Below are 11,512 nucleotides of genomic sequence, written 5' to 3'. Positions count from 1 at the left end.
TATGAAATTGGACAAGCATGGCCCTTTTTTAGTGTCACACAAAAGCAAGAAGCTCTTGGAAACAAAAAGGCAGACATTCTAGTGGATGTGGATATCGATACTGGCAACACACTCACACCATACGATTTTCATCAGGTTCACAAGACAAATTTAATAACAATCAGGGTTTAAGCATAAAGTCAGGTTTGGTGCCGAACAATAGTTCCAGCCTTTAGGCAACCTATGTCGTTCTTGTCCTGAACCTTCCTTCAATTGTATGTACATGACCCGTCATCATGAATATGCACATACTGAAAAACTCAATGCAACTCAATGAGTCTGCAACAATCGTATTGCAACTAACATTATTCAAAACTATAACTGCTATGTATGGTAAATATCGATTGCCTTTTCGTGAGAAATGGACAAGACAAGAAAATTCTATGTGCCAATAATAAGTAAACAGAAGATTGAACAATGCCTACCTGTAGAGAATGAACAGGCCCTAATCCCCCCCTTAGACCAATTCTTTTGCACCTAAAAAAAGCAAAAAAGACCATATATCTCAGTCCATCTCAAGCTCGGGATGTGCACGCTTCGACATTGTCTCGGACTCGAGCTCCATTAGCAACGGCCCGCTTGCCTCGCCACACCTCAAAGTCCGGTTACTCGATAGCAACCCAAACAACACAATGCTAACAGCCAAGACCAGGATTGCATGCCCAGTAAATAGCAAATTCATCAGAGCAACACCCCTTAACCTATCCTCCTGAAGATCACATTGCACATCAGCATTCCCCTGAGCCGACAATACGGACATTTTTTTGCACCCTTTTAAACCAAATACATCGGTGTACAAAGACAAGCCGGTCTGTAACACCCAAGTACCCTTGAAAACCAATCCTGATGATAACAAAAACTCGGCGAAGAACGCCGAAGGGTTGACCGATAAATACAAGGAAGAACCTGCGCAAAGGATCGTCAACGCACCTAACAAATCATACACAGCGCCAGAGACACCCGTAATTCCCTTCCCGATCACTGAATATTCGACAAGAAACGAAATTCCAGCGAATAAGAATACAAAACCTTCATTTATAAGCAAAGGGTCTGTGGATTCACGAAGGATGACGAGAACGATCAATGCCCAGAAGAGAAAAAGTGTCACTGATTGCTGGAAAAATGAGAATCGGTAGGTGGGGTGACCGGAGAAGGTCAAGAAGATGAAGATTTCGGAGAAGGAGGCAATGGGGAGGGCGATGATGAGGGTGTAGAAATCGAGGTTTTTCCATCTGGGTTCGGAGAAATACCACGTTTTGGAGCGGTAGAGAGATGGGTTTTTGAGGTAGAGAGAGGAGGAGAAGTGGAGGCGGCGGAGGCCTACGGGGAAGAGGAGGAGAAAGGCCGAGAAATGGGTTGCCAGTGATGCCATTTGTGTATGTGCTACTGTTTTTCTCGTTTATTTTTCCTCCGGTTTTTCCTTTCTTTCTCTTACAAGCAACGAGGCAATCGAATACACCATTGCAATTTCTTTGTTACCCGATGAGGAGCTGACGATCGATCAGGAGAGTGGCTGTTTGACCTTTTTTTTCTGTTTCCAATTCTTATTTTGGTTAAGAAAAACGAAACCCAAAATTAAAGAAAACAAAAGAAAAACGTTAAAATGTAAAACACAAAAGAAAAAGGCTACTATTACCACTTATTTAGAGTTATCGCTGTCATTTTTTATTTTATGTTTTTTTACTTAATAATTAAAAAAGTATTTTTTAATAATATTATAATTTTTTATATTTTAAAAAATTATTTAAAAATATTAAAAAATACATATAAAAAAAAAAAATAATATAACTAACGGTAGCTCTCAACTCCTGGAACTGAGAGCGATAGCGGTAGAGTCAACCAACAAAAATAAATTCTCATTTAAAACTTGGAAAAAATTTAAAAATACGAAAACATTAATTATTTTTCTAAACAAAATTATTTTTCCCAAGAAAGAGGGAGAAGAATAAATCAGACGGAGTTTGGCTCCAAATTAGATTTTTCTTCCAATCACTTGTAAATATGGCAAGTGTTCATTAAGTATGTGACAAAAGTTTCCTTCCTTCCTTCTGTGTTGAAATCGAAGCCATGCATTTCCTTTCCCACAAATGTGAAGTAAAGCTGAAGCAGTTCAACCGAAGCTGTGCATTTCATCTACTTTGTATTTCAAAATTTTTTATATTTGCATTTTGAAGGTTTTGCAAAGTTTTTTATCTATTTGTATTTTTAAATTGTTTGTGTATGTAATAAAATTTTTATGCATTTATCTGATTGTTAGATACATTTTTATGCATTTATATGTGGAAAATACTTTAATCACAAAAAAATTACACAAAAGCAATCTCACAAACTGATATTGTTTTATGTGGTTAATCAGATTGTAAAGTTATTTTTATTATAAAATAGATCTAATAGATCAGATGAAGTCACGTTAATTTATGAGATTATTTTATATAATTCTTTTATAGATATAGCAGTTCTTGTTTGTGTTTGAATTGAAGGCATTTATTTTTGTCTGTGGTCATGTTTGATTTCTTTCTTTTCCACAAAATGAGATTTTTGTTATGGTTTTATTATCTTGTGAGGACAGCAAAAACTTCGGGTTCCCTAGTTTCAAATTTTTTGCATTGCATTTATGCTTCGTTTAATTTCATTTGTTAAGTTCAATGTACATATCAGTATCTTAAAAAAATCGCTTGTTGCAATTCCTTGGCCAAAAAGCATTACGGGCAAAAGACAAAATAAACAACATTTAAACCACCCATCGAAAACATCTTTAAGTGAAAGGTCAAATGACAAAATTCTACAAATGTGAGAAAAGTATAATTTTTTTTTAATTTTTCCACGTTACTGTTAATATTAAAGTAATTTTATTTTTATTTTTAGGCTTATTATAGATCTCTGCTAACTCCATTTTTCGGGTCTCTACTCCCATATACGCTTCCAGCACTCCCTATCCATTCAAATCCATATGAGCCAATGATTCCTTACCTCTCTTCATTTCAGAATGCTACCTCCAAATTCTTCTGCTCCAAACCCCTACGCTTTCCCCCCAAACCCCTATGCTTCTACTAAAAATCCATATTCGCCTACTCCAAACCCATATGCTTCTCCTCCAAAACATAACGAGGGGAAGCAGTTACAGGAATGGGGAATGGGAGTAGCCTTTCAGACAATTTTTCATTTCTCAAAATGTAAATTTTTTGGTCTTTTCCAACGTGTCAGCGTGGCAAGTGTGGATGGTGTGTTAAAATCAAAAGCTGAAGAATAGATTTTTCCCTCATAGTAAGCGGGAGAGCCTCTCCCTCCCAATCCCCACTGTCAGTCGCCCTCTCCCTAAACGAGGCCGCCTCGATTGCCTTGCCTGGTTCGAGTCTTCACAATGCATTTTCACATGGTTTTAAAATCATAATTGTATACCACTCCTTAATAAGTCAATTTAAACATTAATTCAAAGGCTTCTCATGTGTCATGTGAACTATCTATCATTTCCCTTTCTTGTATCACTCTTTAAACTAGGTTTTATTAGTTCCCAAAAAAAATACTTTGGTCCCCAAAAATTGTAATAAACTCCTAGGCCAACAAGTTCCCAAAAAAACATAACTTTTCAAAAAATAAAAAATATTTTTCCTCTGATTCTTAATCCCAAGGCCAAAATAAAAACTCGGGGAGGAACATGCTTATGAGACAAGCATTTTTTCTACGCGACCAAACAGAAACAAAATCGAAACTAGCTATTCTCAGAACCTTCCAATGTCACACTCATCAAAGGTTGAAAGCTAGTACTTTCTTCATTGGCACATTGCAGACTCCGTTGATGGCAGCTCACAAGCATGTTCTTCACATGCAAGTGGTAGGAACTAGGAATGTGAAATGTGAAATGTGAAATGAATCTTTGGAATGGCTACCTAACTCATTGCAACAGTCAAGGTAGAAATATTGAATTCGTCCCCCATTTTGCATCGTCCAATATTTTCAAAAAAAAAAAAAAAATGTTCTACTCTTTCTTGCTGAATATTTAAGCATCGAAATGCTTCCTAATTGATTTTGAACGGCTTGTAAAAGGGTGGCAGATGGGGGGCGGGGCCCAAAGAGAGAACTATAAGTAACACAAGTCACAGTAGTGTTCAAAACTAGATTCCAAGCCACCAGTATGTGTGGCTGCTAATGCTTCTTGGACTCTCTTTCACTTGCCATCCAATAAAAAAGCAAAGGCTCTCAAAATTACACCGTAACAACATTCCCTCCACAAGCAAATAAAAACCCATCTAAAACATCTATCACAGGTTCGTAGTTCTAACCAGCAAGGGGAAAAAGAGCCTGCCTCCAATTCTCTTTGAGATAACCTTTGGGAATCTGCTGCTGGTGTTTGTGTGTTCCGATGGCTACTTCGATATCTGCAACTGGGTTGAAGGGAAGTTTGTGTTCCTCCTTCCATGGAAGCTGGAGAACTTCAATGGCTGGGGACGATTATGCTATGCTAGCCAAGTCAGTACCAAACCATGTTCGAGTTGGGAAACCGGTGAGAGCGCGGCCCATGATGAAAAACGTCAATGAAGGAAAGGGTCTCTTTGCGCCGATTGTTGTTGTGACTCGTAATATCATCGGCAAGAAGCGATTCAATCAGCTTAGAGGAAAGGCAATTGCTTTGCACTCGCAGGTATCATCACTCTTCCACATATTTAGGGAGCTGTTTACAGTTTCTGCCATTGATGTTTTGTAGTATTCTCTTTCTTTCTTTTTATTCCTGATTATATGGACTTCCTGCAACGCAGCTGGATTATTGCTACGCCCAATATCATTATTATTGCTTAGACTTAATTTTCAAAACACGATTTCAGGTGATTACTGAATTCTGCAAGTCAATTGGAGCAGATGCAAAGCAAAGACAAGGCCTGATCCGACTGGCCAAGAAGAATGGAGAACGACTAGGATTCCTTGCATGAGATGCATTTTGTTCAGTCAAAAAGAATGGTTTAAGATCATAGTTGCTTAGATTTGGCATGTATTACTACGTCAAATATTCCACTTTTCAGTTAGCAGTAATATTATTTCTTTGATTGTCGGAATAAAAATGTCCCATAAAGGCAGTAATGTGGGAGGGTTAACCCCCAAGAGCAGACTGACCATTAATTGGATCAGACCTGATATAATCACATTTTTAGGGCTTAGGTCTATAGTAAATGAAACAAGTAGAATCGATACCGTATACATTCAGCATACATTTTAGGCCTTTTTTTGTATCTATGAACTAGAAGAATGTGCAATATCGTAAGCTTTGGGTGAAGCATAAACTCTGTACTACAGATTCCCATCGATAAGACTAATGCAATTGCATCTTTTGAAGTCCATAATTCAGCCATCAAACAGTTTGTCATACCAACCAGTCTGTGAGATCCATAGGCTTGACACTGCAGGGACATGGGTTGTGAGTTAGCCGCCAGCCAACCCCTCTCTGCCAGTTATGCCATTTGCTGTATGGAAAATAAGATTGAAATACCGCGCTCCTCTTTGAAAACGAGACATTGTATGGGATGTTTTGAAAGATTTGGTTGAACTATGATTTAGAATTTAACGACTTTGTGAAATTGGCAAGATCGGAAGTATTAGGAGAACCTTGACAGACTATTAATCCATCAATAAAGAGAATCTCTCCATTTCCCACACTTCTGGGATTAAGCGTCATGGATCTTAATATTAGTCATACCAGAGTTTATCTTTTCTTCCCATATCATAACATAAGCAGCAAAGACATCTATGCATAAAAAATGCTGATCAACATCAAATCTAGAAAGGAATTGTCAACTTTTCTCTTAGTTTTCCTTTTCTTTTTTTTTAAATCATAGGAGGAAGAGAGCAAAACGCAATTTCTATTATCGTTCGCAAGTTGAGTCCTAGCATGACAAAACAGCCAGTAGTGAATATAGCAATCACATGGAGCAATATATGAAAAACCATATCGTATATACGACCCTCAAACACAGCTCACTTTAGGAAATATATACCAACAATCCTAACAAAAATAACATCAAAGCAATTTCATTGGTCTTCTTCATCACTCCCACAACTGAGAGAAGAAAATCGCACAGCAAATTAATTGCACAATCACAGATTGTATCGAGCTTTGGCTGATCTCTCCCTTTTAGAATCATCCTGCAACAACCAAACCAGTCAGAGATACCAATAGATTAAATATAAATAGGCATCCATGCTAACAATTTGATAACACTGCACAGAACTTACATGGAAGCTGTAAGTCATTTTATCAGTGACGTCAACGACCTCCCTCCACTTCCTCCCAATGCTCATCTACATAAAATAAACATTCTTTTTTATGGTTCAAGAATAGAGCAATTAAGGAGAAAACTGAAGCGAAGTGAAGTTCGCTTCAGTTTTGCACGGGTAAGGTAAAACTCTTAAGAAGGTGCAGTGTCCATCTAGTCTTGCACGGGTAAGGCAACCAGTATGTTATATAGAATACTCATTCTCAATTTACAGGGAGATAGAAAGGAACTGTCCTGCTACCCACAAGAAACAAATGGAGATCTTAAGGCTGAAACCATCCTTCAAGAAAGAGTTAATAATTACATGGTTCTGCTTCTTAAGCCCCATACAAATATTTTTTTAAACATGATTATATGAAATACATACTATATTTTTTCAGTAAAATTAAACATGTAAAACAAAGACATTTTAACCAGAACAGAAAAAACTAAACATAAGCAGAAAGCAGGAGCCAGGATAAAGACTGTACTACTCTGAAGTGTTGATACAGAGTACGAAATACTACAAATCTATTATCATCAGAAGCCAGCAAATAAAACTCACAAATGAATGAAACATGTCATGCACGTCAAATCTCTCACAAGTTTACACAAGGCAGCAAAATGAAACTTCACAGAGAGAGAGAGAGAGATAGAACTAGTAACTACCATAAATCTGCCGAATGAATCTCTCTTTCAGCTCAGAGGAAAAATAATAATAAACAAGCTTCATATGTGCCAAGGTGTTCCTTAAACATGCAGACTCACAATCAACCCCACCCCACCCCACCCCAAAACAAAGACAGATAAGAATCAAACAAGTTCCCTTCATGGGTCATCTATTTAATTGAGAAGGGAATGACCTCCTAGAACTAAAACAATAGAAAAACGACTCTTGGAATCAATATATATGAAGGAAACTAGACCTGGGCAGCTTCATTTGCTGCTGTCTTGGTCCATAACGCAAGTTTGTCCTGCCTCTGGCGCACACTAGCAACCACACCACAGATCTCATCAGCATCATCAAATTGCTCTCCAATCAAGGCCATCAACTATCCAATAAGATTAATAAAACTCCATAAATTACCATGATTCCCATAATTTCTATACTAGCATGACCCGTTACCCATGAATTCCAAATTAAGCTTTCGAAAGGAAAATGACTGGAAGAGGGAGATAATTACAGTTTCTAGCCACATGCTATCAAGGTTAGCCTTTTTATTGGCAGGAATGGACCACTTTCCTCCATTAGCACACTCGGGATCTTCCCATTTAGGTTCAGTCCCGGCTTTGAACAAGTGAAAATCTGCATTTGCAGGGAACTTGCTGGGCTTGAATATCTGATCATACAAACTGCAGAAAGTGATGAAGCTTTAACTTGAAAGAAGAGAATCAGGTATTTAACTTTTAACTTGTTCAAGAAATAGGAAAATTATTTTTGGAGAAAAATTATATTGATCAATTCCTTTCTACGAAAAAAAAAAAATCAAGAAACTAAATAACATGGGAACGGGAAATTTTATTGAGTGTTCAAGAAATTTTTTTTCTAATAAGTAAGAGTTCAATAAATATGATACTATATACATATATGTTTGAGATAATATCAAATCAATAATTGATTTGATTATTATTCTGATATATTGAAGATGATATTACATATAAAAAAAAATATATGATATCAAATTAAGAATTTGATTTGATTATTATCCTGATTTGATTTTATAATTATTAAATCAACTGATTTGATTTTTCTAATTATTAAATCAAGATATTTGATTTTTTTTATGTTGAAGATATTTATCTTAACTCATCTCGATGTAATTTCCCTATAAATAGGAACCAATGCTTTGTATTCAATTACACTTGAGAATAGGAAAGATGTAGTCCTCAAAGTCTCTCTCTCCTTTCTTCTCCATTATATTATATTTTCTATCATGATATCAGAGCCATTGGCTAATGCTAGGCTTGATCCTAAAGACTATTTCCTTAAAGTTCTTCCGCTTTTACCTCTCACAAAATTTTCATTGACGTTCAACCATGTTTCGTCTCAAGTTCATGCTTTTGAAGTATCTTTATTATCTATGAGCCCTTATCATTGGGTTTTAGTATGTTGTGAGGATTGTTTAATGCTCCAGACCCATTTTTGGCTTTTTATTTTGGTCCTGTAGTTGACCAAGGTCATATGTAGCCCATTGTCGGATCAATCTTTTGGTATTAGCCCTTTGTTGACTTTGGCCCATTAGCAACCAATTATTGACCACAACTCTAGATTTGATGTTCCAGATACAAGTCACTTCATCACCAACGTCATTTTCATAATCTTATCAGCGATCAATCAACGGATATGAAAGCAGCACTCAAATTTCAAACTAAAGATTTCAAAATTCTCCACCTTGAGTTTGAGAGGATGTTGAAAATAATATTACATCAATTAATTTGGTTCTTATAATTAAATCTAGAGATTTGATTTTCATTATGATGAAGATATTTACCTTATCTCATCTCTATGAAATTTCCCTATACATATGGATCAATACTTTGTATTCAAACTCATTCTCTTCCACTCATTTTCTTCTTTCAGTTTCTATTTTATTTTATATTTTCTATCATGATAGAAAATATATATAATATAATAGAAAAGAAGATGAAAAAGAAAGAGAGAGAGACTTTGATGGCTACATCTTTGCTATTTTCATGTGTAATTGAATACAAAGCATTAATCCCTATTAATACGCAAATTACATAGAGAAAATAAGATAAATATTTTCATCATAATAAAAATCAAAGATATTGATTTGATAATTATAAAAATCAATTCAATTGATTTGATCATTATAAAATCAAATCAAATTCTTTATTTAATATTATCTTCAATATATCAGGATAATAATCAAATCAATTTTTTATTAAGTATTATCTCCAACATCTCCCTCAAACTCAAGGTGGAGAATTTTGAAATCTTGAGTTAGAAATTTGAGTGTAACCCTTATATCCACTGATTGTTCGCTGATGAGATTATGAAAGTGACATTGGTGATGAAGTGAATGGTATCTAGAATATCAAATCTGGAGTTATGGCCAACAATGGGTTGACAACAGCCAGCCAAAGCCAACAAATGGCTAACAATAGGTTGAAAGATTGAGACAACAATGGGCTACATATGGCCGGACCAAAATCAAAAATCCAAAAAATGGATGGTATGGTGCTTCAAACAATACTCACAACAAACCAAAACTCAAAAAGTAAAAGACACAGCTAATAAAGATACTTTAAATGCATTGATTTTAGACAAAACATATTTTAACGGCAATGAAGAATTTGAGAGGTAAAGCTAGCGAAAGAAAATTAAAAGAAATAATCCATAGGATCAAATCTGGCATTAGCCAAGAGCTCTAATTCCATGATAGAAAATACATAACAAAATAGAAACTGAAAGAAGAAAACGAGGGAGCGATAATGAGAGCAGAAATTTTGAGGGCTACATCTTTTCTATTCTTAATTGTGTTTGATAAAAAGTATTGGTCCCTATGTATAGACAAACTACATAGTTCAATATATTCGTCATAATGAAAATCAAATCTCTTAATTTGATCATTATCAAAACCAAATCAGTTGATTTGATGATTATGAAATCAAATCAGGATTCTTGATTTGATTATTATCTGTGTACATGCATACGTACACATAAAGGAAGCAAGAAACCATCCATACGATTATAGAGAAATGTGAGGGAAAATAAATACTTTGAAAAAAGAATAAATTCCATTGAATGACAAATGACAAATTGAAAAGCCTCCAGTAAACTACACCTATTTTAAGTATTTGGCTTTCCAAGGAAAAAAAAAAAAAAAACCTATTTGGTTGTTCGAGGCAAAATATTTTCAAGTCCATGTAAACCGTATCAACCCATATCACAATACTCAACATTTGATCATTTTTACCCAATTTTCCAACCCAATTTTCTCAGCAAGCAAGCGGGAAAAAACGAAGAGAATTAGCTCAAATCAATAATAAATCACGATATGGAGATTAAGATCAAAGTTTTATCAAGGCATATGCAAGCAAGACAGAGAGACAGAGAGACAGAGAGAGACAGAGGTTGAAGTTGGAATGTCTACCACCAGAACTCTTCGACGGTGTCGAAGGTGTAGAGTTTGCGTAGAGAGGTGCCCCAGGCAGCGCCTTGCTTGGGCTTGGATTGGTTGTCGAACCAGAACGTCCACTTCCTCTCCAACCTGTGCGGCTGTTTCATCACTGTCTCCTCCGACGTCACAGCCTCCGTCTGTGCCTCCATCGCTAAGTCGGACTCGGTCGCCATTTATCCTCTCCTATTTTTTTTATCTCTCGCTCCGCCTCTAACCAAATCTCTCACACACTCCTTACGCGTTTGTTGGACTTGACTTGATTTTAGGTCTCTATACCCATTGGGTTCCTGGGATAGCGTGCTTGAGCCTTATATTATATTCTTAGGCAAGATGGGCCAAATTCGGTATGAAAACTTTACGATTAATTGTAAAGTTGTGCTACACAGTCATACATTACACATAGTACATATTTATATTTTTATTTTTTATTTTTTATTTTTATTTTTATTAAACTAATTGAATTATTATATTCATCGTTCTTACATCACATAATTATTAAAAAAAAAAGATAAAATGATAAAAAATCAAAATAGTTACGTGGTGTAACGATAATGTGTAGATTTTTTTAAAAATTTTATAATCAGTCTCTAAAGTTTTTCTTTTGTAAAATCATTTTGATTTCTCATTTTTTGTATTTTTATCTTTATATTTAAAAAAGATATATTAATTAAATTCTTTCATATATCTTTATATTTTTATTATATTTTATCGACAATGTGTAACATGAAGAATAATACATATGCCATTCATATCATTAGAATAGAAATCAGAAATAATAAAATAGTTTTTAATTTGATTTTCCAAGATTTTCGAAATATTATATAACCAAAAAATGCCTTCATGAGGCATCCACCACCACGACCTCCAAGAGTGTTTCTGCCTTTTTATTTTATTTTTTGTAATATATATTAACATTTTAATTCTTCAACTTCTAAAAACTTTAAGAATTTTGTAGAATTTAAAATTTACTTTTATATTTATTATTATTGTATTTCAATAGTATTAGGGATTCTTATTATTATTTGAATAATATTTATCTATAAAAAATCTCATAAAAATAAAACTTATAATTTACAAAAAATGACA

At 34.9% G+C, this 11,512-nt stretch overlaps 3 protein-coding genes across 3 annotated transcripts; 1 reads left to right on the top strand and 2 right to left on the bottom strand.

Annotated features, from left to right (window-relative positions):
* Positions 1-544: 544 nt before the first annotated feature.
* LOC108980595 lies at positions 545-1,411 on the bottom strand. Its single transcript, XM_018951571.1, has one exon. The coding sequence runs from the start codon at positions 1,409-1,411 to the stop codon at positions 545-547; it is 867 nt and encodes a 288-aa protein (XP_018807116.1).
* Positions 1,412-4,158: 2,747 nt separating this feature from the next.
* LOC108981215 (protein PROTON GRADIENT REGULATION 5, chloroplastic-like) lies at positions 4,159-5,364 on the top strand. The gene is made up of 2 exons (XM_018952320.2): positions 4,159-4,678; positions 4,860-5,364. Exons 1-2 carry the CDS (start codon positions 4,400-4,402, stop codon positions 4,962-4,964), a joined length of 384 nt encoding a protein of 127 aa, XP_018807865.1. The 5' UTR covers positions 4,159-4,399; the 3' UTR covers positions 4,965-5,364.
* Positions 5,365-5,867: 503 nt separating this feature from the next.
* On the bottom strand, positions 5,868-10,711 carry LOC108981206 (eukaryotic translation initiation factor-like). The gene is made up of 5 exons (XM_018952308.2): positions 10,400-10,711; positions 7,466-7,634; positions 7,208-7,333; positions 6,262-6,327; positions 5,868-6,171 (listed from the first exon to the last, which is right to left on the bottom strand). The coding sequence occupies exons 1-5, from the start codon at positions 10,597-10,599 to the stop codon at positions 6,124-6,126; spliced, it is 609 nt and encodes a 202-aa protein (XP_018807853.1). The 5' UTR covers positions 10,600-10,711; the 3' UTR covers positions 5,868-6,123.
* Positions 10,712-11,512: the final 801 nt, after the last annotated feature.

The sequence above is a fragment of the Juglans regia genome, chromosome 12, assembly GCF_001411555.2.
Source record: "Juglans regia cultivar Chandler chromosome 12, Walnut 2.0, whole genome shotgun sequence".
Taxonomy (NCBI): Eukaryota; Viridiplantae; Streptophyta; class Magnoliopsida; order Fagales; family Juglandaceae; genus Juglans; species Juglans regia.
Note: the sequence above shows the minus strand (reverse complement) of the source record. Positions and strands in the feature narration are given on the sequence as shown.

Coding starts and splice junctions, on each gene's coding strand:
- LOC108980595 (XM_018951571.1), bottom strand. CDS start 1,411: ATGGCATCACTGGCAACCCATTTCTCGGCCTTTCTCCTCCTCTTCCCC.
- LOC108981215 (XM_018952320.2), top strand. CDS start 4,400: ATGGCTACTTCGATATCTGCAACTGGGTTGAAGGGAAGTTTGTGTTCC. Junction 4,679..4,859: donor CAATTGCTTTGCACTCGCAG/GTATCATCACTC, acceptor ACACGATTTCAG/GTGATTACTGAATTCTGCAA.
- LOC108981206 (XM_018952308.2), bottom strand. CDS start 10,599: ATGGCGACCGAGTCCGACTTAGCGATGGAGGCACAGACGGAGGCTGTG. Junction 7,635..10,399: donor ACCGTCGAAGAGTTCTGGTG/GTAGACATTCCA, acceptor CACTTTCTGCAG/TTTGTATGATCAGATATTCA. Junction 6,328..7,207: donor CAGCAAATGAAGCTGCCCAG/GTCTAGTTTCCT, acceptor TATTTTATGTAG/ATGAGCATTGGGAGGAAGTG.